At 46.9% G+C, this 25,963-nt stretch overlaps 2 protein-coding genes and 1 non-coding gene across 6 annotated transcripts in view; all 3 read right to left on the reverse strand.

Moving 5' to 3' along the window:
* Positions 1-5,762, reverse strand: part of SAG (S-antigen visual arrestin) — a 30,235-nt gene extending 24,473 nt beyond the window's left edge. Inside the window, exons 1-2 of the mRNA XM_060301435.1 lie at positions 5,688-5,762; positions 1,397-1,457 (exon numbers count right to left, since the gene is read on the reverse strand). Of these exons, the coding sequence (XP_060157418.1) occupies positions 1,397-1,457; positions 5,688-5,762 (136 nt within the window). The remainder of the gene's footprint in view (positions 1-1,396; positions 1,458-5,687) is intronic.
* Positions 5,763-16,230: 10,468 nt separating this feature from the next.
* ATG16L1 (autophagy related 16 like 1) overlaps positions 16,231-25,963 on the reverse strand; it is a 46,667-nt gene continuing 36,934 nt past the window's right edge. For all 4 annotated transcript variants that reach the window (XM_030870375.2, XM_030870287.2, XM_060301726.1 and 1 more), the window contains 6 exons: positions 22,196-22,316; positions 21,824-21,929; positions 19,743-19,892; positions 19,552-19,599; positions 18,601-18,702; positions 16,231-17,786 (listed from right to left, as the gene is read on the reverse strand). In XM_030870375.2, coding sequence (XP_030726235.1) covers positions 17,693-17,786; positions 18,601-18,702; positions 19,552-19,599; positions 19,743-19,892; positions 21,824-21,929; positions 22,196-22,316 — 621 coding nt within the window. In that variant the 3' untranslated portion in view covers positions 16,231-17,692. The remainder of the gene's footprint in view (positions 17,787-18,600; positions 18,703-19,551; positions 19,600-19,742; positions 19,893-21,823; positions 21,930-22,195; positions 22,317-25,963) is intronic.
* LOC115853017 (small Cajal body-specific RNA 6) lies at positions 24,501-24,743 on the reverse strand. The gene has a single exon (XR_004039367.1). It is a non-coding gene; the product is annotated as a small Cajal body-specific RNA 6 (non-coding RNA).

The raw sequence follows: 25,963 nt of genomic DNA on the forward strand, positions 1-25,963 counted from the left end.
TAAGATGTTATATGAATGGAATCATACAGTACATGGCCTCTTGAGATTGGCTTTTTCCACTCATTACAGTGTCCTTGAGACCCACAAGCTGTTGCATGGATTGGTAGTTCAATCTTTTTCACTGCTTAGTAGTGTTCCAAGGCATGGATGTGCCCCAGCTTGTTTAATCTTATTCACCTACTGGAGACATTTAGGTTCTTTCCAGTTTGGAGCTATTACAAACAAAGCTGCTGTGAACAGTCACGTACAAGTTTTGTGTGGACGTAAGTTTTCATTTCTCTGGGATAAATGTCCAGGAATGCAACTGCTGGGTCACATGAGAAGTGGATGTGTAGCTTTTAAAGAAGCTGCCAAACTGTTTTCCAGAGTGGCTGCTCCACTTTACATTCCCATTCCCACGAGCAAGGCACGAGTGATACAGTTTCTCTACATCCTTGCCAGCGTTTGGTATGGTCACTATTTTTAATTTTAGCCATTCTGACAGGCATATAATGATATTTCATTGTGGTTTTAATTTGCATTTCCCTAACAACTAATGTTGTTGAACATTTTTCTTTTCTTTTTTTTTTTTAGAAATGAAATCAGGTCTTTTTTTTTTCTTTGGCTGCGCTGGGTCTTCGTTGCTGCACGCGGGCTTTCTCTAGTTGCGGTGAGCGGGGGCTACTCTTCATTGTAGTGCACGGGCTTCTCATCGCTGTGTCTTCTCTTGCTATGGAGCATGGGCTCTAGGCGTGCAGGCTTCAGTAGTTGTGGTTCGTGGGCCCTAGAGCGCAGGCTCAGTAGTTGTGGTGCACGGGCTTTGTTGCTCTGTGGCATGTGGGATCTTCCCGGACCAGGGCTTGAACCCGTGTCCCCTGCATTGGCAGGCGGATTCTTAACCACTGTGCCACCAGGGAAGTCCTGAACATTTTTCTTTTTTGTTGTTGTTGTTGTTGTTGAACACTCTTCTATATGCTCATTTGCCACCTATATATTTTCTTTAATGAAATGCCTTTTCATGTTGTCTATTTTCTAATTGGATTTTTTTTTTTAACGGGTGAGTTTTGAATGTTCTTTATCTAGAAATGAGTCCTTTGTCTCATTTAAATTTGTCTCCAATCAGCCAGTGGCACCTTGATGATGTTTTAATTTGCATTTCTTTGATTAGATTATTAATGAAGTCAATTTAAATAACACAAAACTAGTGGTTGTCTGATGACTTAAAGGAAAACCAGCATTAAAATCTCACCCCAGGAGACTTCCACGGCGGTCCAGTGGTTAAGACTCTGCGCATCCACTGCAGGGGCCATGGGTTCAATCCCTGGCCGGGGAACTAAGATCCCGCATGCCACGCGGCACGACCAATAAATAAATTAATTAATTAAAAAAAAAAAAACTCACCCCAAACTCAACTTACCCACAGGCTCTACTTGGTCAACATGGTCTATATAGTCTCTCTTCCCCAAGTAGATGGTCACCTGTGGGGAGAACAGGTATGGATTCTAAATGGCCAAAGGACACTAAGGTTTCATGTTAAAAATCAGTAGCAACCAATAAAAATAAATAAATAAAAATTAGGAACAGCCGAAACATTTTGACCAGTCCTGAGAAGAGGAGCGGCCTGGCTCTGCAGCTTGTCCACAACCTCCTCTCTCCCTGCTTGGCTGTAGGCAGACATAGTGGATTGCAGGCAAGCTGTGATCCTTCCTCAACCTCATAAAGTGCTCCAAGGAATTCTTCCCACCCCTTGGATAGCTCCCCGTTCTCCCCACCTTTTCCCATCAAGCCCAGGTCTGATATCAACCAGGTAAACTTGTTGAATTCATTGATGATACTTTAGTGGAAAGTTACGCCTATGCATATGAGGCGCCTGTCAGCTATTTGCATGTTAAGCCTTTTATTTCTAGCTGTGAATGAAAGGTTTCTCCTCCTTGTTAGAAGAATTTCTGATTAAGAGGCAGATGTTCTGGAGTCCCTGAAATCCTCTCAGGTGAGCATCTGTACAGATAAACCTGAACCCATGCCCTGAAGAATGGGGGAAGGGGTCCTGGATGGGAAGAGATGACCATGTCTCAGTCCTTGTCCTATCTGTTTCAATGCCCCCGGCAGCAAAGGTCTCTTTACCAACCCCCTTTGTGGGAGAGCATGGGTTGGGTTCACCACCACTCACCACTTTAACCCACAGCACTGTGACTGCCGTGATGGTAAGAATTCTCTTATTCATCTTTCAGCCATCACAGTATCTAGTATAGTATCTGGTACATACAGGAATTAAATCAACATTTGCTAAGTACGCCAATGAGTGAGTGCATAGACCCTGGCTAGCCTCCTTCTTCCCTAAGCCTCTGAAACTCATATTTTTATTTCCAAGAACACTCAAGATAGTTTTTGTTGGCATTGTATCATCTCCTGTATCTGCCCCCTCATGGCCGTATCCTGGAGTGGATCTCTATGGCTTCCAGGTTATTTGCGTTATTGATGTTGAAGCACCTGAAGGACAGCATAGACAGGTGATCAGGATGGGGGCGGGGAGTTAGATGGTGAAAGGATGCTTTCTGGGCAAAACAATTCAGTGTGTACAAAGCCCAGAGCCAAGAGAATGCTTCTGGAACTGCCAATGGTTTCATCTGTGGGTGAATGGCCTCCAAATGGGCATGCAAGCTGATGCCAGAAAGGGTCTTATAGGACCGGACCCTAAAGAATCTAGGAGGACATGGAAGCATTTGAAGCAGGATGAAAGGCCTGCAATTAAACGGCATGTAGTGATTGTCATGTACCAGGCGCCAAGCTAAGTACACTGACTACATTATTTCACTTAATCCTCACAACTACTCTTTGAGCTAGGGATTATGTCCATTTTATAGAGAACACTGAGACTTTGGTTGCATTGGCAGCAAAAGGGAAAGCTGATAGTGGTCTGGAGGAGGGAGCACTGAGAGTGAACGGAAGGGAGAAGGTGGCTGGAGAGCACATGTCTTCTTTTTCAAGCTTTGGCTGTGAAGGAAGGAGAGCTAGAAAGGGGACGGGGTCAAGAGGGAGTTTGTTGCTCTTGTTGCTGTTGTTGCTGTTTTTAAGATGCATGAGGTGGGTACTTGTTGTCATGCTCAGGCCAAGTACTGGTAGAGAGGGAGAGGCTGCACATAGCCCCAGAGGGAGGCTGATGGTGGAGGACCCTAAGAAGGTGGTGGACCATGACCCAGGCTGTAAGCAGTATGAACCTCCATGGAAGAAACAGCACCTCTTCTGCTGCAATTGGAAGAGGAGAGAAGAGACAGGAGCAGGTAGAGAAGTGGGGCTGGATGATGTGAGGCTGCAGCCCACCTGCTGCTTGCAAACCCCATAGCCACGTGCCCCATCTTCCTGGATAAAAGTCATCAACTGTAGGGAGTCCCCTGGTGGTCTAGTGGTTAGGATTCCGGGCTTTCACTTCCGCGGCCTGGGTTCAATCCCTGATCGGGCGGAGAAGTGAGATCCCACAAGCCACAGGGTGAGGCCAAAAGAAAAAAAGAAGAAAAGTCACCAATTGTGTCCAGGGTCCCATGTGGTTGTATAGTAAGAGGAGACCACCCCAGAGGATGATTCGTTTTCCTTTTTTCCCCCAGTTTTATTGAGATATAATTGACATATTGTATAAGTTTAAGGTGTACAACATAACGATGTATGTATAAATTGAAAAGCAATAACCACAATAAATTTAGTTAACATCCATCACAGAGGAGGATTCTTTTTTTTTTTTTTTTTTGCGGTACGCGGGCCTCTCACTGTTGTGGCCTCTCCCGTTGCGGAGCACAGGCTCCGGACGTGCAGGCTCAGCGGCCATGGCTCATGGGCCCAGCCGCTCCGCGGCACGTGGGATCCTCCCGGACTGGGGCGCGACCCCGCGTCCCCTGCATCGGCAGGCGGACTCTCAGCCACTGCGCCACCAGGGAAGCCCAAGGATGATTCTTGATTGGCCAGATCCTATTCTTTTGGCTCGGGATGGCTTTAAGGTGGGCATGTGACCCAGTTTTGACCAATGAGATATGAGAGAAGTCTGCTGGAGAAATATAACCTCACCCTTAAGTGACCCCAGGAAGCAACAGCCTTTTCCTTCTTCTAGAAGAAAGTGAGGGTAAGGCACCTGAAGCTGGGGCAGCCGTCTTGCCACCAGCCAGAGGATGAAGATCACCAAAGACGGACGAGTGGAAAGACTCACAGAGAGACACAGCCAGGGCCCTGGCACCCACACCTGCAGCCAGGCAAAACCTGCCACTGAAATGATCCTAATACATGACACGTTACCTGATGAATTATGTTTTCCTCCTATATATAAAAGTTCTAAATTTCCCAGGTCAAAGATGTCTATCTGGATGTGAGGAAGAAAAAAGTGAGAAAATGATATGGCCCAGCAGGAGTGTTTTCTTTCTTCTTTTGCCAGAAGACAAGATAAAGTGCACTGGAAAGACACAAGTTGGAAGAGAGTCAGGAGGATGAAAGTTTGAGGGGCACCCAACTTGTCTCCCCAAAGAATCAGAGGACTTGATGAAAATGATGGAGATCCTCAGCGAGGGAGAGGAGAGGTAGGGAGTGTCCGTGCAAAGCCCGATTCTCTCGTGAGGCGCAAAAGCATCGGAGAGTTCCTTTCGGGCGCAGTATGTACAGGCTTCAGAAGTCAACTAGAAGAATGACCTAGAATCACATTGTCCATACGACAGCTACTAGCTCCAGGTGGCCACCAGCACTTGAATATGGCCACTCCAAGCTGACGTGCTATAAAGGTAGAACACACATCAGGTTTGAACAACTTAGAAAACGAAGGTAAAATACGTTGTTAATAATTTTTATATCATTTACATGTTGAAATGATAGTTTTTTGGATATATTGGGTTAAATAAAATATAGTATTAAAATGAATTCCCCGTTTCTTCTTACTTTTTTAACATGGCTACTAGAAAGTTTTAAATTAGATATGTGGCTTGCTTTGGATGGTGCTGAACTAGATTATGAGCCCCTAAGAATCCAGAGTGGAGCGAGGAGATCCCATCCTCGGAGGCTGTGGGGTGGGCTCTCCATAGGGTGTCCCAGGCTAGGAAGTTCACAGGCACATCTAGACTATCTAACGTGCCCCCGATGGAGCCAGCAATGGCATCATCCCTGCCGAATATGCGGAGTGCCAGGATATTGGGTGGCCATGCAGCCACCGTGCAGAGGGGCAGAAAGGGAGCAGCGAGAGATGCTCCCTTATCCACTGGCCCTGGAGGCCCAGCAACGTTTGAGAGCATGGCAGCTGGGGTGGGTGACAGAAGGTAGAGAGTTGCATTGATCCATTGATCCAGCATCAGGGCTTTCACCAGGCAGTTAGGTGAGATGATAGAAAAAGGGTCAAGGAAGTTATAGATACTGACCGACCAATGTTGGAAATGGTTAAGTCATGGGTTCAAGGCTAGGAAAAGAGGTAAAACTGGGGTCGAGGGGTTGGGGACTGAGAGATTAGGAGAAAATTAAGGGTCTTGGGACTAAAGTCTTGTTGAGATCAAAGAGAATTTATATTTCTGCAATTTACTCATTCATTTATATCTCATTTATCATCCATCTCAGACAGAGATGGAAAATAGACATAGAGCTTCCATTCACCTCATAAGATTTTGATGTTGATTATGTCTATTCGAAAAAGTTCCTTTAAAAAGAAAAAAGATTACTACTAAGCCCCTCACCTCTGTACTACTTACCGATTTGTCCCGGGAGATCTTCTTGAAGATGACGTGGTTTGGTGTAGACTTACTGTCCTGCGCGTTGGCCTCCATGCTACCTGTCCCTGGCAGTTTCTTCCCTTTGGGGTGTTGTGTCAGGTTTTAGAGGGCTAGGAAAAGGTAAAATCATCTTAAATATAAAGTCAGGAACATTCTGTGAATAAAACCCATACATGAGATGCTGTACATCCATCAGACATTTCCTTCTACCTGCCTCAGTACCCACATTTGACTAAATAAGGCCTTCGTCTAGTTTGTATTTTACTAGAGTGTGTTTTTTTTGTTTAAAGGTGTTTTATTTTTCCTGATAAGCCTCAGACATTTCTTAGCAAAGCTCACCAGGACGTCCAGATAGATTCCAGTGAGAAGGTTTTACTTTGAGACTAAGCCTTGGTATCGTCACATTAAGCCAGACTGAATTTAAAATTCTATCTTGACGATCTATTACGGCAATTAAAATAGAAAAAGTCCCTGCAAACCACAGCATAACCACTTCACGAATATCATTTTAAAAATACGTTAAATCCCCAAAAGTTTTGCTCAGCAATTCACACTAAGCAGTGCTTTCCCTTTCCTGCCGTCTCTCACCACTCCCCAGCTTTCCCCACAACAAAGAGGCCATCGGAGCTGTCTGGAATTCAGTGCGCTCCTTAACAAGCAACGTCCATGAAAACTACACAGAAAAGGTGAAACTGGGACAGACTGACTACACGAAAATGTCAGTCTTCCTGGCGCTGGCTCTTCCCTGCGCCCTGCCCTGAGTTTCTGAGAAGGCTTGTTCGAGGGTGACCACATACCTTGGGCAACCAGCTGGGACGGTCCCAGGAGGTGAGGAGAGGGTCTCTGTGTCCTCCGGGGTGAGCAGGCAGCTAGCCCTTGCTCTGTCTAAACAGATGACCCCACTTGGGCCCTGGCTGACTGTGTGGGGAATTTGTAGGGAATCTGGAGAGGGTGCCCACACCCAGGTCTTAATGTCTAGAAGCCAAATCCCATTTAAGGAGTAGAGTGGCAACTGGATTAGTGCTGAGACGGGAGAAATGGTAGTTTCAGCAGTTCAAAGCATTAGACAAGGGCCCAGAGGGGCTCCCAGTGCAGGAGCTGTCAAGCTTGAGTGGGGAAGGTTTGGGGGAGGGATGCCAGCTAAATGAAAGCTATTTTATCTTAATCCACTTTGGGTTCTGGAAATAGACTGATTATCCCTTCACTCCTGGTTTCACCAGGAGAAGGGATTTTCAAGAGCTCAACAAAATTGATTAAACTCAGCAGGCAGCTAACGCAACCTTGGGGGTGGGGATATAAACAAAAAGGTCAAGGAGAAATGTCAGCCTCAAGATAAACCCTGGTGTTATGCAAGCCAAACAAGTCATGTCCCTCTCCTCTACCCTATGTGCTATTGATTACATCACGAGTCCTGTCAGTTTGCCCCCAGTGTCTCCAGAATCTTAGTCTCCCATCCCCAGCGCTCCCTCTTGAGTCCATACCAGCCCCTTTGTTTTCCTGGTCTGACTACATCCTTCTCCATGCTGCAGAGGGGGCTTCCAAGCCCTGAGCAGTCACCCTCCCGCTCAGCATCTCGCCTTGCTCTCAGCATCTCGCCTTGCTCTCAGCATCTCGCCTTGCTCTCAGCTACAGGCACACAACTTTAAAGCCACACGCTTGAGCCTCCTCCGCCTGCTGTTCCCCATCTCCCTGTACTGCCTCCCGCTGTTTGCTTTTGCCTGGAACCATCCTCTTCTCCTTTCCTCCTTGACTCCTTTCATCCTTCAGATTCCAGCTCAAGAGTCACTTCCTCAGGAGAGCCTTCCCCAACCTCTCCGACTAGGGTGGAGGCACTATTGCATTCGATGCTTGTACAGGAGATGATTTTATGGTCTCTCTTCCCATACTTGACTCCAGGCTTCAGGACGTCAGGGACCCATGCCATTTTGTTTCCCTTATTTTTGTATTCCAGTGCCCAGAACAGAATACTCAGCGAATGAATGCATGGGATGGCGTGGCCACTAACACATATATGTACTGGACTTGAGCTGGTGTCCGGGAGTGAAGCCAGTCTAAGCAGAAAGTGACGTTTGGGTCGTTAGCATCTATCGAAACACTCCAGGGGCTTCCCACCTACGTCTGGATAATGTCTGCAAGGCCCTGCGTGATCTGGGCCCCCTTCTTCCCACCTCGCCCACTTCGCTCCAGTCCACTGGCTTCTGCTTTTCTTCAAACCTGCCTCAGGGCCTTTGCATTTACCGTTTCCTCTTCTGGAACACTCTTCCCACAGATAGTCACTTGGCTCACTCCCCTAATTCCTTTGGGTCTTTACTTCAATGTCACCCTATCTATCTATATCCTATTGTGTACCATCTCACCCAACACTTCTGTCCTCCTTCTCTGCCTTACCTTTCTCTGTAGCACTTATCAGCATCTGACATACAAGATAATTTATCTTGTTAATTGTCTGTCCCCCACCCCAACATAAGTTCCAGGACTGTAGAGATTTATGACTGTTTTGTTCCTATCCCATCTCCAGGCTCTAGAATAGGGCCTCAGTGGACTTTTGAGCAAATCAATGAGTCACTGGATTGCAACAGTATAATGGCTGGCAATAGCTAAAGTTGGGAAAAATTTTAATTTCTAAGGGAGAAAACTTTGAAAATTTTTAACGTAGGAATGCCAGCTAATAAATGCAAAGGGAATGATAGAATTGGAAAAACATCATTTGACGAACTCTGATGGTATTAATCATGCCTTTTTGTTTTCTGTAATTCTGATGCTTTGACATCTGAGGCTTTGCTGACCCTGGAGAGACTGCCATCCCAGGGCTAGCTCTTTCCTAGAGAGAATAAATGACTGCTTTTCATATGCAAACCAACCAACTCAGAGCCCATACACCCCAAGGCCTCCTTTCCTCCTTTGCTGGGCTCTGACACTCTGAGCCACTACTGCCCTGCCCTAATCACCCTGGGGCCCCTGCACTCCAGGGCCTGCTGAAGTAAATAGCCAATCTTAAGTCTGCTTACCCTATCTCACCAGTTCTTTCCCACGGAAACCACAAACGAACTCTTGCCCATGTTTTCTCCTTGATCCTTCTACCTCCTGACTGGCCCTGGTGCTTCCCCGCATGGCCTGCCCCCTCTTTTTGGTAACTGTAACAAACTATCTTTTCAACGGCAATTGTCTCCAGATCTGCTGACCTCGCCATAGCTGAATAATGGTAAAACTTACGTTTTAAAATACTGATGACATCATTGACTCAGACAAGGATTCTTTATTGGTGTGAAAATCATCAGGTGAAGTGTTGAAGGGGAAATGGCTATTCCTGTGACACCAAAGTGATGCCATATGGATTATGACTCTTCACAAGGTGCAAGCCAAACTATACAACAGGGGATCAGCCACAGTCTAATGTCAATCTTCACATCACAAACGGTGTCAACCAATGTGATGTGTCACCTTGCAGCAGCTGGAATCCATCAAGCCTTTAGACATCACTTCTCGTTTTTAGGAAATACAAGGAATAGTTAAATGAGACCACAAGAGAGCTACCAGATGAATGTAGAAAGTGGCTGATCTCTTTCATAAGTAAATGTCATAGAAAGGAGATGCATTAGGTTAAGACACTTAAGGGACTCAACATCCAGATGTACCGTGTGGTCCCAAATGGACAAACAGGATGTACATTCCTGGCCCGTTGGGAAAATCTGAATATGCTCTAATAATGTATCAGTAATATGTCATATGAGCTCTGACACGTAGGATGGAAATTACTGGACTAGGAAGGTAGAGATTGTGACTGAATGAAGAAGGTCATAGGATGGTATGTACAGTATGATCACATTTTGCAAACACACAAGTCTATGTATGGATATACATGCACACATGTGTGTTATCGTACACATTATATGCATAATCTACGAGGACAGACACCAAAGAGCTGACACTGGTGGTCTGTGTGAAGGGAATGTTAGGTTTTGTTTTGAAGAAATCTTTTCTTGTCCCTTAAAAAAAAAAAAGGAAGAAAAATGACTGAGGCCCTTCATCCAGTGTCCCCATCAGAAGGGCTGCCCTGAGCTGTGGGTGCTCCTGGGACCCCCGTTCTCCTGCAGCTGTGTTAGCTCCAGGCCCCCAAGAGTGCAGGTCTCAGTCACTGACCTGCCAATGCTGGGCAGGTAGGAAAATCTGGGGTGGACTGCATGCCAGACCTCACTCTTTTTGGAAACGGTAGTCTCTGGTAGTCATTCCCAGCCCCTGGTCTGTAATGCATTTTTCTCTGCTTGGTGGAGAAATGAGAAAAATAAGGACACTGTTGTCAGTTTTTTCATAGAACCAAATTATTCAGTATAAAGGACTGTTCTTTGTTCTAAGGTTATGAAGTTCTAAATTTTTCTATTTTTTTATTTGAAGTTTTAAACTTTTAAATATTAAAATGTCCTTCTTCCTCCCAATCTTTATTGAGATATACTTCACATCCAACCAAATCTACCCATTTTTAAGTGCGTGGTTTGATGACTTTAACCACCAATATGATCAAGACACATTTCCATCACCCCTAAAAGTTCCCTAGCACCCATTTCAGTCAACTCCTGGTCCCAGGTAACCAATGATTTGCCTTCTGCCACTAGTTTTGCATTTCCTACAATTGATTATGAATTTAGGTATACAGAGAAAAGCTGGAATAGTATAATAAACACTTACATAGTCAACATGGAGATTCGACAATGAACATTTCGCTGCATGTGCTCATCTATCTCTATTGCTTTTTTCCTTTTGAACCATTTGAAAGTAAATTGCAGACATCATGACAATCAATAAACGTCAGAATGCAGCCGCTAAGCATAAGGACAAAGTGTCCTTCCTTTTATAGAGATGAGTGTAGATGGCAATTTAGAAAAAAAAAACCCTTACTTGGCCAAAATAAAAAGTTATCCACCTCTTTCTACAATTCTTTTAGAAATCTACTGGTCTATTAATGCTCAAAGTCTAAGAACCACTCACTGGCTATACAATACTTGTTTCTCTGGAGTCAGCATCCAGCGAGAAGCAGCTGTGAGTCCTGTGTTTCATTTCCAACATCAAACGCAGCACCAGCTCGAGGGGGTGGGGGGTCGGGATATGCAGCTAAGAAGCTTAGGGGTTTTGGGGCTAGGTTATCATCTTAGGGGCTTATTAGGGCACACGCATGAGGAAAACTGGTTCAGTCTGCTAACCGTCAACTACAAAATGAAAACCTTGCCTTAGTTTTACTGAAGCAGAGAGCACTTGACAAGTTTGAGGCTACTGTATTTATGCAGAGTGCCAGGGAATCAGAGCTTTTAAAAGCCACCCTCATTTCAACATGTACCTCTTAGTCAATTGGCCTTAAGAACAGAGGGCTGTTGTTATGGGCTGGGCTGGCTAATGTCTGAAATCATAAATGCAACCCAACGGGCAGAGACCCTTGAAAAACATTTAGTCTATACTCCATCCCTTGCTTTGATCTCCTCTACAATAGCCACAGAAGTTGTTGAATGCTTCCAGGGACAGGGAAATCACTACCACTTTTCTTTGAAATAGCATGAAGTGTGAGAAAATTTTTTGTAGGATGGAAATCAGCCTCCCTTCTACTTCTCTGTGTTGCTCCAAGTTAATCCAATCTCTTCCACACGTCAGTCTTTCATGATTAGAACACAGGTGCTCAAGCCTCATGGGCACTGAAACCCTCTCACACCCAGACAGATTTCAAATGTCCATCTTGAAGCATCACACTGACATCAGTACTTAATGCTCCAGGTTTCTGTGCAGAAGGAGTAAGTTGTACAAACGGCCCCAGACTGGAGTCCTGGGCTCCGTCGCTCACTGACGAATCCACTGCAATCTTGAGAAACTAGCTTGGCCTCACTGCTATTTGCTTTTCTCCATCTGTAGAAGGGGAGCCCACGAGCTGCCCTGGCTTGCAGGGTCAGGGAAATGCATCAAATGTGCAGACAAGGTCTTGAAAAGGATCCTGATGGATGTTCCTTCGTCCTCTCTGAGGTGAGAGCTTCTTCACCCTCTGCTCCTGCCACATGGGCCTTGACGCTAGAGGGGGTTTCGATGGTAAGGAACTTGGAGTTGACCACAAACTGAGCTGCTTACACCTGAAGTTGAGCAAAATTAGGCAGAGCCTTCTGGAGAAGTTTGTTACACACAATGTGTCCCCTCAGATTCACGTGCTGAAGCCCGTTTACCGCCCAGTGTGACGGTATTTAGAGGTGGGGCCTTTGAATGAGGTCATCAGTGTGGTTCCGATCTGACAGGCTCTCCACTCTCCTTGTGCACAAACAAGTCTCATGAGCACACAGCTTAGTGGCAGTGAGGCCTCAGGATGAATTGAAGTCTACCCCGCCAGTGCCTGCCGCTCGGACTCCAGGCTCTGGAAGTGTGAGACACTTCTGTTGTTTAAGCCACTCAGGCTACGGTTTTTTTGTTCTTTTTTAAAAATTTCAATGATGTTTATTAAAGAAGTAATAATAGCATGAACAGGGCTTCCCTGGTGGCGCAGTGGCTGAGAGTCCGCCTGCCGACGCAGGGGACACGGGTTCGTGCCCCAGTCCGGGAAGATCCCACATGCCACGGAGGAGCTGGGCCCATGAGCCATGGCTGCTGAGCCTGCGCGTCCGGAGCCTGTGCTCCGCAACGGGAGAGGCCACAACAGTGAGAGGCCCACGTACAGAAGAAAAAAAAAAAAAAAAAAAGCATGAACAAATGCAAGGTCTATGATATCTACCCATGCAGGCTACGGTATTTCATTATGGCAGCCCAAGCTGAGCAGGACGAGGGCCCGCGCTTTTCTACAGACAGATCAACTGCTATCGATCCAAAGTTTGGGGAAAAAAATGGACACTAATCCAGTTTAAGAAATACGCTTTTTTGTTGGAACTAGGTAGAGGTGGTGCTCGTACAACACTGTGAATGTGCTAAATGCCGTTGTTCAGTTTAAAATGGCTAGTTTTATGTTAGCTGAATTTCAACTCAGTACATTTAAAAATAGTAGAAAAAGAAATACATTTTTTACATCGCGACCCAGTACATACTCACATATATACACAACTCTCCTATGAAACAATATTTACCCTTGCTAAGTGGTTTATTCTTATTTTTTTAAACTACTCTCCCTCTTACTCTTCCTTATAGCTGGTTACGATTCACTTTGTTTTTGCTGATTCAATTCTACTAAATAAAGACTTTGTGCCAAGTACTACGTGAATGTCAAGATACCAAGGATATGATTGATCTTGAGACTTCTGGCTTACGACCTCTTAGAAGCACCTGGGCACGTACTCCGGGGAGCAATGGAATGTATGGCTTTCTATCTAGAAACTAGACCGCGTACAGCTTGTCTTCCTATGGGCCTGGCTCACAAGCATACCTTCCCATTGTCTCTGAAGTCCATTTCTCTGGAAAAATGAAACCCAAAGCCTGAATTCCCCTGCTCTCTTCTCCAGGTCCTAGGGTTGGACCAAATCCCCAGAGCCTGGCACATAGCAATCTCCAGGGCTACATTCCCAAGTGGGACACAGAGCTTACATGAGGAAAGTCAACCAAATCCAGAGTGGCACATCAGTTGCCAGAACCGCCAAGGCGAGTCCCTTCCCTGTCCCCACTCTGCTCCGCAGTCCCACTCAGAGGCAGGGCTGCACGTGCCACCTGCTCTAGCCAACAGAGTGTAACGGAGGTGACCAGGCAGAGCGAGAAGCGGTCCCACAGACGCTTGACTTCTTGCCGCATCATCCTTGTTCCCCTTGCTGATGTCACATTAACAGTCAGATACGAGTGAGGCCACCCTCTACCAGTTGCCCCCAATCCAGCCGGCTACGCCCGCTCACAGAATCGGGAGAAATAGTACTTGTTTTAAACCATTCCATGTCATGGCAGTTTTGTTATGCAGCAAAAAGCTCACTGATCCTGATTCACTTGTTTCTTTGCTGATTCAGTTCTACTAAATAAAAACTTTGAGTGCCCACTGTGTTCCAAGCACTACGTAAATGTCAAGGTGTCAAGGATATGGCTGATCCCAAGACTTCTGGCTTACGACTATTTAGAACCACCTGGTTCTAAGAGGTTGTAATCATAAACAAGGCAATCATAAAAAACATTGGAACAGTCAGGAAAATTTGAATAGAGACTGGATAGTGGATAACAGGGTCACTTAATTCGGTGAGGTGTAATTACGGCATGGTGTCCTTATTAGGTTGGGATGCATGCTGATTCATGGGGAAAATGACATGCTTGAACCTTGCTGTAAAGTACTCTGGCAATGAGTACTACTGAGTGGCAGGTAGGTACACCTTGCTACACTGGTGTTTCCTTCGCCTCCTCAGGTTCTGGACCCCCAGAGACGTGGATGTTCCCATCATGCCTGCCACTCAGGGTTGGAAGAGGGCAGCTTGGCCCCCAGCAAGATGAGTAAGAGCTGGAGTGTCTGAAGAGTCCACCATGGCCAGAGCACAGACAGGATGCGAGAAGCGTCTGGAGTGAACACAGGGGAGAGTTCAGCAGCACAGATGGAAACCAGGGCTCCCTGAGGTGAGAGAATCCGATTCTGCCGAGGTGAGGGAGGCAAGAATCACTTTCTGGATCAGAGTCCAATCTTTCACTGGCACGTACCACACATCCTACGTGTTTCTACACAATCTATGCAAATACAGATGTATTTCACTTTATTCAAGATTCCCAAAGTTTATTGGCTTGAAAATTTGGGATTTCTAGTGAGAATGAGCCTTACAGTAAGACACAAGAGAAAAGACGCAGTGGAATAAAAACAAACACGGGCAGCTCGTCCTCGCCCCCGAAGAGGCACTTCCCGCTGGCTCACGTGGAGGGCTGGATGGGGCACCAATGCCCACCTGGGGGCCAGGACTCCGGAACAGCCTCTTGCTTCACTGGGAAACTTCCCCCCCATTTGTGAAATGGGATACACTTCAGATCTGACAGAATTTGAGCACCATAGCTTCCTTATTACTATCCAAGACATCTCATAAAAACAAACATTTGTGGCTTCTGCAGCCTGGCAAGCAGTCCTGCACGAGGTTTCATCACTGCCACCCTTCTCTCCCGGTGCTGCACCCAGGCGGCGAGCTTCAGGTCTACATTTCAAATTGTCAGATTCCCCAAGATCACGATTGATCACGGTTGTGCTATAGATGTGAAGACACACAGTAGCTCTGCACACCTTGGTACACTCCAAACCCTAGAATTTCCCCACAAACACGCCCCTGGGGCCTGGGCTGGCCCCTCCCAGCTGAGAGCAGCTTCATCCACTTGCCCCAGCGTCCCCACAAAATATCCTGTGCACTGTGATATGAAAGGTGCATCGGGGCTTCACAAGATAAAGGTAAAAGTGAATGTGTGCACAGTATGTGCTATAAGGCACAGAACTTGATATATCACACTATTTGGGGAAACAACCTAGGAAATATAAATTTTAAAAGTCTTTAATTCTCAGCCTGAGATATGCTAACGTCTGGATCAAAGCCCACAACACTTGCAGGGGAGCACGCTAGCTCTAACCAGTCGGGATTCATCTGGGAAATTAAAAACCCCCATGCCCACCTCCCACCCTGACCAATGAAACCAGCAGCACTGGAGGAGGGTCCCAGATGATCTGAGAAAAAGAGAATGAAGACCATGAGCTGGCTGGAAGCATGTTCCACATGTGGTTCCAATGGAAGCCATGTTCCACATGTGGTTCCAATGGAAGCCACACCTGTAACCCAGCCTTGGCAGTCAGGTGACCTGAAGAGAGCTTTACAGTATGGATGGATCTCAAACTGAAACATCTTTGTTAAGAGCAGAGAGCAGTCCTGCTTCCCTCCAAGGTCAAAAAAAAAAAAAAACCCCAGGATAATCAGAGGCTATGACAATGTTTACTTTCAGCCTTTTTGAAGAATGAGACTTACCTCCTTGAAGGTGACTGTAACAGGATCCCCACCTTCCGCTTTTTGGAGATTGCTGGCTGCCTCTGAGACTCCAGATCATGATGGAATCCTGACTCAAGTTGCTGGACTACCGTCTGGTAATGGGCTGGACAGGGGTCCTTGGGGGTGGGGGTGGGATACATCAGGGAGACCCTAATTTGTTATGGCACACGGCCGCTTGCTAGATATCTGAGCTGCTACGAATAAATCACTCTTCAATGAGGAAATTCATGCCCCTTCAGCAAAGAAGAGGCCTGGCGGCTGGGAGACACATACAGTTCACTATCAATCCTGTGAACAAAGTCTGCAGCGCAGGGACAGGAAGCTCGTACTGCTGCAGCGTGGAGCAGACCGCACAGCTGCCAAAATTCCGAAGAGACCCTTTTCTGGTTCCAGTTAAGATTTGCAAATGACGTGAAACTGGAACGCTGATGTTTACAGACAGTAATACCTTGGGCTTAAATGATGAACAATAAGGAAAGGCGCGGGGACAGTATTAACCATCATTTACAAATGAATGAATACCAGGAAAACAAATGAAAAAAAACCAGCTTTTCGCCCTTAAGGATAAAGAAGAATAAAATAACTACCAAGAGGCATGGAGTGTGAAAAGTACATAACAGATTTCTTTTTTATTTACAATCAAGTTCTGTTGGGCAACATAATTAAATAAATAAAAGACATGCCCTGGCCTGTGAATTTCAACTCCCCTCAGCACGAGTTCCCTGAACAGCAAACTGAAAAGGGGAGGCGAGGGCAGGGGAAAGGGGAGAACAGAGCCGCCAACACCATCAGAGGGAGCGCGCAGCCCGTCCTCACCCTGCTCTAGCCCTCGCTCCCACAGATGTCCAGAGAACAAGTCTGGAAGGAAGAAAATTAAAGTGCGAATGAGTAAGTGATAAAAATATTGGTGTTTCAGTCACTCAAGGAACTATAATTTTATAAACGAGTAAGATGGTAAAGATAAACGTTTAAAAAAAAAATGCATAGGCCAGCTTCTTCCCGGCCTTACTCGCAAGTCCCGAAATCGAAAGACGGCATTCCCATGCTTCCTGGAATGGGCTTCCTGCACTAAAGCACCGAGGGGGTATTGCACATAGGCTTGGCAAAGGGGCAGCGACCCGGAACTACTGGCTCCAGGGTAATACACTGGAGGCCTCCAATCCCACACCACCGGCAACTGTAACCCCAGCACAGCCGGGAAGAAGGGGGCGGCCCACCTTCTGAGAAGCTACAGATGATCCGGGAATACAGTCTTTATTCCTGCAGCTCACCCGCTTCTCTGGAAAAAGGGTTGTGCACTTCTTCTCCTACCCACTGCCAATTTTTTTTTTTTTTTAACCAAATTGAGATTTCTTTCTTGACCAAGAGATAGATATGTAGAACTGGGGGGGGAGGGGAGGGAGGAAGGAGTTTTGAAGAACAGTTGCTTTCTAAGAACAGTTTAGGAGACCTAAGGAAATTCCAACTGTGATCAGGTGAGGTCAGAGTAAGAGCCTCGTAGTAAAGACACAGACCAGCGGGGGGACCACAGTCCCACCGTCCCCGTGGGCTACCTGAGGGCAGGGGTAATCCCACCTGGGTTTCTGTTAATCCATGATTAAAGCAAGTTCCCTGGGAAAATGACCCCAAGGTGACAGGACCTTCATCAGGCCAGAACCGACTTTGGAAGGACGGGAGAAAGCACAGGGGAGAAGCAACACCCGGTGCAGGGGCGTCTGCGGCGCCACCGCCCAGGGGAGAAGCCAGCAGGTGCCTGCGCTCCCCCCGCTGAGGTATGCAAGATCAGAGCCAGTAGTGTTTCCCACTTGAATCAAGGCAAGAACCTGAACCTCTGCTGAGCAACCGCAGCATCAGGTTTTTCTCAGTGTTACTCTTTCAGGCCACGGGACCTCAGCCACGACCCTCGGGAGCCCTGCTCGAAGGCAGGCTACTGCACCCCACGGCTCGAGCTCTTCTCTGGAGGTCAAAGCCACAGTCCAGGCGCCACCTGCCAGGACAGAGCCGTGGGGCCCGCGTGCCCCTCCAGCTTCTGATCCGCTCTCTCCTGACGAGGTGCCCTCAGTACTCTGACCACAGCACAGCTTTGCTTCCTTTGTCCACGCTGACGACATGGGAGCCGGCAGGCGACCAGGCCACGGCGTTGATCGCTGAGCTTCAAAGGGAGAGGTCGGAACACGGGTGAGACATTCGTGGGCCGAGCGCAGGGCTCCCTCGCCATCAGGGCGTCAGGCTTGTCCCAGCGCCCGTTTTACTCTCCGGTGTGGCTCCCATGCACAGACAGGCACTTAGAGAGCGAAAGAACTTGGAGGAACCCTGCCTTGATTCTAGGAGGTAGTTTGGAATGAAAGGAATCAGGCCTTATCAAGTCTACCCTAAGGGAGTAGCTCTGAGTTAAGCAAAGAGCCTCTGACGAGCACCTCAGGGCAACTGGCTGAGGAGCGGGGAGGCACCACCACAGCGAGGACGGTGAGGGGTGGTCCCGGGGGGCCCTGGGCCTGGGTTCTAAGAGCAGCTGGGCTTGGGGGACACAACAAAGCCGAGAGGAAAAGGGGCCTGGATGAAAGTAAAAAGCACGTGAAAATCGGCGTTTACAAGCAGTCGATTTCCTGAGGAAAGGGGCTTAGAAGGGGGAGAAGGGGAGCCAGAGAGGAAGAAGAGCGGTGAGGGGCAAGATCAAGACAGGAGACGCCACAAGACGAGAGACAGAACGCGGGGCTCTAACCTTCTCCAGTGGCCATACCCTAACTGCTCTAGCTGGAACGGTCTGAAATGTAAATAAGCAGGACGCTGCTGTCTGCTGTCCGGGGAGAAGGGCCCCAGCTTCCCTCCACTAACCTGGCTCACAGTAGAGTGCGTGAGTGGACACTGCCCTCATGGGGTCGACTCGGGTCCACGCCCGAAGAGGATGTGACCCCTGGGATGGAGTCACAGGCCTGCTCACCACCTCAGAGGGGCTGACATCTTACCTGTGATGCTTTGAAAGGACCTTCTCCACTTTCCCGGAGAGCACGCTCCAGATGTAGAGGGAGCCCTCGGCCGAGCCTGCTGCCACGTAACTGCCGTCAGGGCTGCAGGACACATGAGACAAGAAACGGCGTCTACCACCCACCCCCAACTCAGCGTCTTCCCGGACCCCTCCCCAGGAAGTCATGTTTACTCTTCACTTACGAGTCAAACACGTGACCATTCCCGTGTACCCAGAAACCAGAAGATGCTCTTCACAACCACTTTGGCCAAAGCCGCTTCACCCTATCATCTGGCCTCACCAGCTAATGAAAAATGGTGCCGCTGCATTACTTCTTGGGGCCACAAGTCCCTAAGCATCTCTCAGACTCAAACATAGCACATAGGGAGGTCAAAGTCAACCCCCAAATGGTGAAGGGTTTCTTTCAGTTGATGGACTGCCTCATTATATGGTGCAGTGAAAGCAGAAAAGGAAGGAAGCATCGACTGTAGAGAAGCTTCTCCACGATATTGGCACTGACCATGGCAATGTATTTGGGAGAACAGCCATGCGTGGAAGGGAGAACAGGAAAGGGAAACCACCGCCTCTCCAGAGAGCCTATTCTGCTCTGTTCCAGGGGACACCACCCTTCCCAAAAAGCTCTCGAAGAGTTCTCATGTAAATGAGTAAAGAGAGGGGAACCTGATATACCCAGAACAAACCAACTAGCCATTATTAGTTTTTGAATTGGGACACAGTTTCACGCAATCACAGAAGGGACACTTTAGAAAGGAAGGAAACAGTGACAGTGACCTCTAGGACTGAACGTGCAGCTTCGTTCCTGGACACCTGCGCACGTGGAGGCACCGTACAGATGTAGCTCGTTTCCCCAGTGGGAAGAGGCCTCTGCTCTAACCTCTGCGGTGAACCACGCTGGGGGTGCGGGCGCGACGGGAGGAGCACCACCACTAACCTGAACACAACTCTCGTCCAGTCGGAGCCGCACTTGAAGCCCGGCGCGCTGCAACAGACGACAGGGCACCGTTACCCCCAGAGTCCATGCAAACTTGGGATGCGCGGGCAAGTCAGGCTTCTGGCCTTCTCACAACCCTCTGAAAAATCAGCAAGACTCAAATGAAACCCAACCAGAGTGTCTTCAGTTACCTGAATGTCTGTCTGACGGCATTTATTCGTAGGTCAATAATTTTTAGCAGGTCATCTCGGGAGCAGCTGAGAAGTTCAGTTCTTTCTGGGTTTAAGTCCAGGGCAGTAATCTTTCCCAAGAGCTCCATCTCTCGGACAATACTCTCTGATCTAGGAAAAAGATGGAAAGTCTGAGAAAACCTAACACAGAAAGGTCAGAACTTCCCCATTTCAACCAGGATGGCATGCCACGGAGAAAAGGAGGAAGGAGAAAAGGCAACTGAACTAGAACACAATACTCCTCAAGGACGGTGAAAATGCTCCCACGCCCACACAAATAATCTCAGCCCTGGCTTTTATTATTTTCCCATCAACAGATTCTATCAGGAGCTGTGAGTACTAGAACTCTAAAACTGGTAAGGATTAATTTCCTTGCCTGTTTCTGAAATGATACAGTAATTGCCAATCAGAGCTTCTGATCAGCATGAACTAAGCAGGGCTACTATTTAATTAGTATTACTTCAATTTTATCATTTCAACTTATCCAAAGGGATGTAAACCGCTTTAGCAGGTCTGGGCTGCCTTATATGGACAAATGTGTGGGCTCTCCAGGCTTCCTGTCATACAAAGTAAAGCTCGGGGACCCTCCAACTCATCCCGGTGACTCCAGATGTGGAACCGGGGCACCCTGGCAACCCCTTCTCCTTCCTTTTCTTCTCCCAGCTCTCCTCTGGGCCGCGGTCCACACCCAGGTCTGTGCTCAGCAGTCCTGGGCTGGGCCCTGTTGGTGATACAGCCAAAGGAGGTGCAGACCCTTCTGGACTCATTCATTCTGTTGTAAACTTTCGATGAAATGATTTCCCACCTCAAACCATAACCAAGTAAGACAGTTTATCTTACTGTTGCCGCTCCACCTCCCTGGGACTTGGGGTCTTCATCTGTCAAATTAGGGGGGAGACCAGGAGGAGCCTTCTAACATCCAGCTTAGCTCTAAAATTCCTTACTCCCAGTTCAAATTTCTGCCAACCAGTACACCTGAAACTAATCACCAATTACCTACCTCCTAACCAACTGTCCTCATCCTAACAGGACTCCTGTCCCTTCTACTGCCCCCACCTTGGCCCATCAACAGGACTCCAGCTTTCTTTCCCTTTCTGCCACTCCTCCCTCCTTGGGCAGCTCCCTGTACTGCCCTCCTGTTGCTTCACAGGTGGGCTCTGACTAATCCACTCTCATGTCTTCAAAGTCCTCCTGTGAGGACGTCTCGTTTTCTCTCCCAGCCAACCTCTCAAAACTTTTGTTTTTCCAAATGTCCATTAGAAACCTCAAATTTATGTCCTTTTCTGAACATGTTCACTGCATCCTCTTCCTAAATCTGTCATTTATTCTGCATCTTACTTTACTTCTCTCCTTCTTCACCCTCCACATCCAACTTGTAACAAACCCCATCCAAATCCCCCCTCCACTGCCTTGAGTTCAGATCCTCAATGCTTTACTGATTTCCCGCTCCCCAGTACACCCTTTAAAACTGCCACCAATGTAATCTACCACACTCTCATGAAGCAATCCTTTCCTAAACACCCAACTTATGAGATCAAGTCACCTACCAATGGCGTCCAAAGCCCGCAGCAATCTGATCCCACCCCACCCTATCGGTCTCATCTGCCCTCGCCTGACCTGCCAGACTGCCCTGTTCTGGCCTGGAATGTCCCTCAGTGGCTCTTCTGCAACGTGAAGCCTACTCACTTCTCAAGACTCATCTTGACAGACGGTCTCTAACATCCTTGGACAAGGGCTCCTGGCCCTACTGCAACACACCCTGCAGACTTGTGTATCTGTCTTCTCGATTACACTTGAAACCACCTAACAACCTCGTTGTTCATCTGTTTGTAAGTACATAGGGCATGCTCAGAGGTGACTGTTGAATGTGACCGTCTACTTCAGGGTAAAGAATATCAAACTGGGAAGATAATGTGGACTGGAGCTCATTTCTGCCATTTCCAGGGACTTTAAAAACACAACCCACACACAAGACACCATCACAGTTCTGCCACATACAGACCCTCCCACCTGCCTCCCCACCAAGCTCCTGGGTGTTTTACCGGATGTCCCAGAAACGAATTTTCTTGTCAAAATGTCCACTCATCACACACTGCTCTGTGCAGACAATATCATTGCAGCTGGATCCGGCAAATACCGTCTTTATGCCTGAAAGACAACCGAACACGAATAATCAAGCAGAAGCCCCTCTGCGGCTGTGCACGCAACACTGCTGCACTCTCACCCTAAGTAATCAGAACTACTTATTTAAATGAAGCTTCAAACTTGAAAAATAGTCACTACGTCAGCGCCACTCAACGTGAGACTGGAATTTCAAAGTTTATCACACTAAATGCAGGCTTTAACGTGGAAACAAACACCTCTGAGGTTAATATCTAATCGTTCATAGACACAGAGAGACTGAATTTCCTCACAGACTTTGCTGCGTAGATCCCAGAGTTTGAGGGTCCGGTCGTGACTTCCAGAAACAATACGCGCATTGTCCAGCAGGAACTTGGCAGACAGCACTTTGCCGCTGTGTCCCGTGAGTGTATGCTAAGGGAGAGAACACAACCAGGGTAAACCTCCAGGGCGCCACACCGGGAGAGTCAGCGGCAAACTGCCAGGGAGCCAGCTTCTCCAAACACCCTGAGATCTGGTCAGGAACACGCAGAGAGAAAAGGAGGAGCAGCTCAGGGAAAACACCCAGAAAGCCTGTCTTTGGGCATTGCCCGGGGTGAGGTCTCAAGAGGAAGAGGATAAACCTCCCACCGCCAATAAAACTAAAAAAAAAAAGGTAATGAAAAAATAAATGAAAGATCCAACACCACAGCACAAACTTCACATGACCACGCCCTCAAAATAAGGGAGGAGCAGGCAGAGGACCTGAACAGACATTTTTCCAGAGAAGATATACAGATGGCCAACGGACACATGAAAAGATGCTCAATATCACTGGTCATCAGGGAAATGCCAATCAAAACCACAACAAGATTATCACTGCACACCCGTCAGAACTGCTATTATCAAAAAAACAAGTAACAAGTGTTGGTGACGACGTGGAGAAAAGGGAATCCTCGTACATTGCTGGTGGAAAAGTAAGTTGGTTGAAGCCACTATAGAAAACAACATGAAGGGTCCTCAAAAAATTAAAAATAGAAACCCCGTACGATCCAGCAATTCTACTTCTGGGTATTTTTCCAAAAAAACCCCAAAACCACTAATTTGAAAAGATATATGCCCCCCTATTTTCATTGTACCATTAATCACAACAGTCAAGATATGGAAGCAACCTAAGCGTCCAATGATAGACGAATGGATAAAGACACGGTACATATATACAGTGGAATATAAGTCATAAAAAAAGAATGAAATCTTGCCCTCTGTGACAGCATGGATGAATGTAGAGGGTATTATGCTAAGTGAAATGAGTCAGACAGAGAAACACAAATACCATATGATTTTACTTATACGTGGAATCTAAAAAACAAATCAACACCTTACAGAACAGAAAGAGAATCACAGAGAACAAGGTGGTGGTTGTGTGGGGTGGGAGTGGGGGTCTGAGTGAAAAAGGTGAGAGATGAAGAGGTACAAGCTACCAGATACAAAACAGTCACGGGGATAAAGGTACATACAGCATGGGGAGTACAGTTAATACTGTAGTAACTTTGGTGACAGGTATAACTAGACTTACCATGGTGATCATTTGGTAATGTACAGAAATAACAAATCACTATGTCGTGCACCTGGAACTAACATAGTGTTGTAGGTCAATTCTACTTCAATTTAAAAAAAAGGATATACAAAAACTGTATAATAAAGTACTCAGTAAAGGCTCTACTACAGAAAGTATACAGAACACAAATAGGATATCTGTATTTAGTCTTATTAGCCAATGAAATGGAAAAGAACAATGTATATACTAACGGTATCTATTTAATATTATTAGATTTGTGCTGCCACGTTAATCTTGCATGTTATAGAAAAATAACATGTTTGTCTTCTCCCAAGTGTTTAAAAAATACATGTAGACATTTCCTGAATTTGTATTCTTTATTGAGGCTTGTCACATTTTAAGCTGTTAATTACACAACTTAAAAGGGGCGGGGGGCAACCAGAGGACCTTCTTGAAATAAGCTCTATTACAGATACCGGTCTGTATGGCTCTTGCAATTTTCTGTAAGTCTGAATTATATCAAATTACAAAATTTTTAAATCTTGGATTTTACTAATGTCTCAGAAAGTCAAATCTCCTATTTAAAGTCAGAATGGACAGGTTCACCAGAGGCATAATTTATCAATATAAAAGGAAACATCAGGGGCTTCCCCGGTGGCACAGTGGTTAAGAATCTGCCTGCCAACACAAGGGACACGGGTTCGAGCCCTGGCCCGGGAAGATCCCACATGCCGCGGAGCAACTAAGCCTGTGCGCCACAACTACTAAGCCTGCGCTCTAGAGCCCACGAGCCACAACTACTGAGCCCATGTGCCACAACTACTGAAGCCCACGTGCCTAGAGCCCGTGCTCCACAACAAGAGAAGCCATGACAATGAGAAGCCCGCGCACCGCAACGAAGAGTAGCCCCTGCTCACTGCAACTAGAGAAAGCCCGCGCACAGCAATGAGGACCCAACACAGCTTAAAAAAAAAAAAAAAAAAAGATTCTTAAAAAACTAAAAGGAACCATCAGGACTCTTTCAATAAACAATTAAAACTCCTAGGGGTTTTTCAATCAGAGGTCTCCGCTTGAAATGTCAGATCATAACCACAGACACCAGCATTCCCAACAATCAAATCTTTTCGTGACTAGCTGTGAGATGCCAACCATGGCGTCTTTCCTGGGCTGCCAAGCAACGCAGAACTGGGTCATAACCGAACGTCAGTGCCCTTTGCCCGCCACAGCACTACTGGAGCCCAATGGGAGAGAGGCGGCTGGGGATGGTGAGGATGCCGCACTTTCCCTACTTTTCAATATGGATCAACATATTCATGTGTGGAAACTTCAAAGGCTCAGAAGATATACAGGTATTCACTAATGATTTCTGTGTAATTTTTAAATAAATAAATGTATTTATTTATTTATGGCTGTGCTGGGTCTTCGTTTCTGTGCGAGGGCTTTCTCTAGTTGCGGCGAGCGGGAGCCACTCTTCATCGCAGTGCGCGGGCCTCTCACTATCGTGGCCTCTCTTGGTGCGGAGCACAGGCTCCAGACGCGCAGGCTCAGTAGTTGTGGCTCACGGGCCTTGTCGCTCCGCAGCATGTGGGATCTTCCCAGACCAGGGCTCGAACCCGTGTCCCCTGCATTGGCAGGCGGATTCTTAACCACTGCGCCACTAGGGAAGCCCCTATAACTTTTTTTTTAAAAAAAGAAAAGGCTTTTTTTTGGGGGTGGGGGCTGCGCTGCATGGCTTGTGGGATCTTAGTTCCCTGACCAGGAACTGAACCCGGGCCCTTGGCAGCCAAAGTGCGGGGTCCTAACCACTGGAACGCCAGGGAATCCTCCCCCCAACCCCCCCCCAAAAATGAGCAGCTTTTAAAAGACCCTAATATACTTACTATAACTGTCAACTTACTGGGTTTCAACCCTGACCCCCAAAGCCAGACCTCGCAGTTTAGAGTTAACACTTTAGAAACCAATCTTTCCTCTCTGCTCAGGAGAACAATTCCACTTTAGCACAGGAAGAGAAAACTCAGGGCCACATGTACTTCCCCTTTAAGAAGAAGTTTGCACGAATTCCGAGACTCCTTCTCACATTTAAAACGCTCTGAAACTGGAACAGCATCTTACAATCGCTGCCAGCCAGGTGGCAGCTGTGCTGTGGCTGTGTGACAACCTCCCACTGATCCTTCTGGAAAGATCAAAAAAGTTCCAGCAACAAAGTTTATGCTAAATACAGTATAGGAATAATGCTCAGTATAAATCATTCAATCTGCACAAACCATGGGGAGAGACCAAAAACTTGTGTAGGTACTTCTACTTCACCAAAAAATTCAGTTTTGTGTACATGCACCGTTTTCTTTCTTACTATTAATGTAAAAGTAAAATCATGTTTCACAAACATAGGGAGGAAAAGACACTGCCCACAAATGGGCGATGCAAATGTGCTCGTTTTGCTTACTCTAAATGCACGTTAATATTCTCATATAGTTCACATGAAAACACCCCTACAAATTTATCCACCGCACTTTTAACTTCATAG

The sequence above is a fragment of the Globicephala melas genome, chromosome 7, assembly GCF_963455315.2.
Source record: "Globicephala melas chromosome 7, mGloMel1.2, whole genome shotgun sequence".
NCBI lineage: Eukaryota > Metazoa > Chordata > Mammalia > Artiodactyla > Delphinidae > Globicephala > Globicephala melas.